The 2,204-nt window shown below is 50.4% G+C and overlaps 1 protein-coding gene across 1 annotated transcript in view; it reads left to right on the top strand.

Annotated features, from left to right (window-relative positions):
- The first annotated feature begins 235 nt into the window (after positions 1-235).
- Positions 236-2,204, top strand: part of USP49 (ubiquitin specific peptidase 49) — a 9,060-nt gene continuing 7,091 nt past the window's right edge. Inside the window, 1 exon segment of the mRNA XM_040643463.1 lies at positions 236-2,204. This exon segment is cut by the window's right edge and continues 43 nt beyond it. Within this exon segment, the coding sequence (XP_040499397.1) occupies positions 1,524-2,204 (681 nt within the window). The 5' untranslated portion in view covers positions 236-1,523.

Below are 2,204 nucleotides of genomic sequence, written 5' to 3'. Positions count from 1 at the left end.
TGTTACTTTTTTATTTTTTAATTTTTTTTAAATTTTATTTATTTTTTTAAAGATTTTTATTTATTTATTCGACAGAGACAGCCAGCGAGAGAGGGAACACAAGCAGGGGGAGTGGGAGAGGAAGAAGCAGGCTCATAGCGGAGGAGCCTGATGTGGGGCTTGATCCTGTAATGCCGGGATCACGCCCTGAGCCAAAGGCAGATGCTTAACCGCTGTGCCACCCAGGCGCCCCGTTGTTACTTTTTTAAAAAGCATTTTCACATATATCATCAGGAAGATTTGCTTTTTTTCCCTTTTTGCCACTTGTCCTAAGAGTCAGATCTGTCTAATTCTGTACTTACCTATACTTTCAGTAAAGAAAGTAAACATTTCCCTACCCTTTCTACAAGACGTACATGTTCTTTTCACCTTGTCTTAGTCCGTCAGGGTCGCTATAATAAAAATACCATAGACTGAGTGGCTTATGTACAGCAAACATTTCTTACAGTTCTGAGGCTGGGAAGTCCAAGATCATGGCACCAGATTTCATGTCTGGTAAGGACTTCCTGGTTTGTGACCATAATGCTGGCTTTTCGCTATGTCCTCACATGGGTGAGGGTGATGGAACTGTTTTGTAAGGGCACTAAAAATCCCATTAGTGAAGGCTCATCCCTTGAAGGTCACCCCATTCAGGGCCTAATCATCTCCCAAAGGCCCCACCTCCTACTACCATTACCTTAGTGAGGTGGGAGGTATTGAAGCATGTGAAAGGGGGGTACACAAACATTCAGACCATAGTAGACCTATAAAATGTTATTAAGATTGGGGTGCTTAGCTGGTTCAGTTTGTAGAACACGTGACTCCTGATCTAGGGCTTGTTTGAACAGCATATTGGGCATAGAACCTACTGAAAAGTTATTTAGATTGAGGCTCACACACTACCTCCTTAGAGAGGTTCTTTGGACTCAAGAAAATAAAAATGGTACTTTGTACTATAGAGGACTTTGTCTTTCTTACCTTATCCTGTTACCTCTGCTTTGAAATACATTGAAACCGACAGCCTTTTTGAGGGCCTTCATCTCTCACTGGTACATGAAACATGTCTCTCCTCCCCTCTGTCCCTTTTGTGCAGACAACTAGGATCTTGAACAGTACAAGATATGGAGGCTTTCACTTCCAGGACATCATCTGTTGGTTCAGAATACAAGTCTCTTTCCCCTGGTGGAACTCAGGGTAATGCCATTTCCTCAGGAAGACAGATCAGCCTCACCTAAAAATTAGCTGATATTCAAGAACTATCACAGGCTTAGAAAATGTAAAGATTCAACTTGGTGCTAAGCCCTCCCCCCAGTATTAATTTCTTTTTTTTTTTTTAACTTCCTTCCAAAGGAACCAATTTTGAATTGAAAAGTAATGAGCATTGAATTGAAAATGCCAGTTGCAAGCCTTTTTTCTAGGAAAATATTTTGGCTGAAAGCTCTCTTTCTCTCTCTCTCTGGGGGCTCTGTCGTGCCAGGTTGAAAGTGTGGAGCCTTCTATAAGACATGGATAGATGCAAACATGTCGGGCGCTTGCGGCTCGCCCAGGACCACTCCATCCTGAACCCGCAGAAGTGGTGCTGCAGGGAGTGCGCCACCACCGAGTCCGTGTGGGCTTGTCTCAAGTGCTCCCACGTGGCCTGCGGCCGCTACATCGAGGATCACGCCCTGAAACACTTTGAGGAGACGGGGCACCCGCTAGCCATGGAGGTCCGGGATCTGTACGTGTTCTGTTACCTGTGCAAGGACTACGTGCTCAACGATAACCCCGAGGGGGACCTGAAGCTGCTCAGAAGCTCCCTCCTGGCGGTCAGGGGCCAGAAGCAAGACCCGCCGCTGCGGCGCGGGCGGACGCTGCGGTCCATGGCCTCGGGCGAGGACGCCGTCCCGCCGCAGCGCGCTCCTCAGGGACAGCCGCAGATGCTCACGGCTCTGTGGTACCGGCGCCAGCGCCTGCTGGCCAAGACGCTGCGGCTCTGGTTCGAGAAGAGCTCCCGCGGCCAGGCGAAGCTGGAGCAGCGGCGGCAGGAGGAGGCGCTGGAGCGCAAGAAGGAGGAGGCGCGGCAGCGGCGGCGCGAGGTGAAGCGGCGGCTGCTGGAGGAGCTGGCCAGCGCCCCTCCGCGCAAGAGCGCGCGCCTGCTGCTGCACGCGCCCCGCGCCGCCGCCCCGCGCCCCGCCTCGCCGCGC

Source organism: Ursus maritimus, unplaced genomic scaffold, assembly GCF_017311325.1.
Source record: "Ursus maritimus isolate PB19 unplaced genomic scaffold, ASM1731132v1 scaffold_29, whole genome shotgun sequence".
Lineage (NCBI taxonomy): Eukaryota > Metazoa > Chordata > Mammalia > Carnivora > Ursidae > Ursus > Ursus maritimus.
This window is presented reverse-complemented; position numbering and strand designations above follow the sequence as displayed.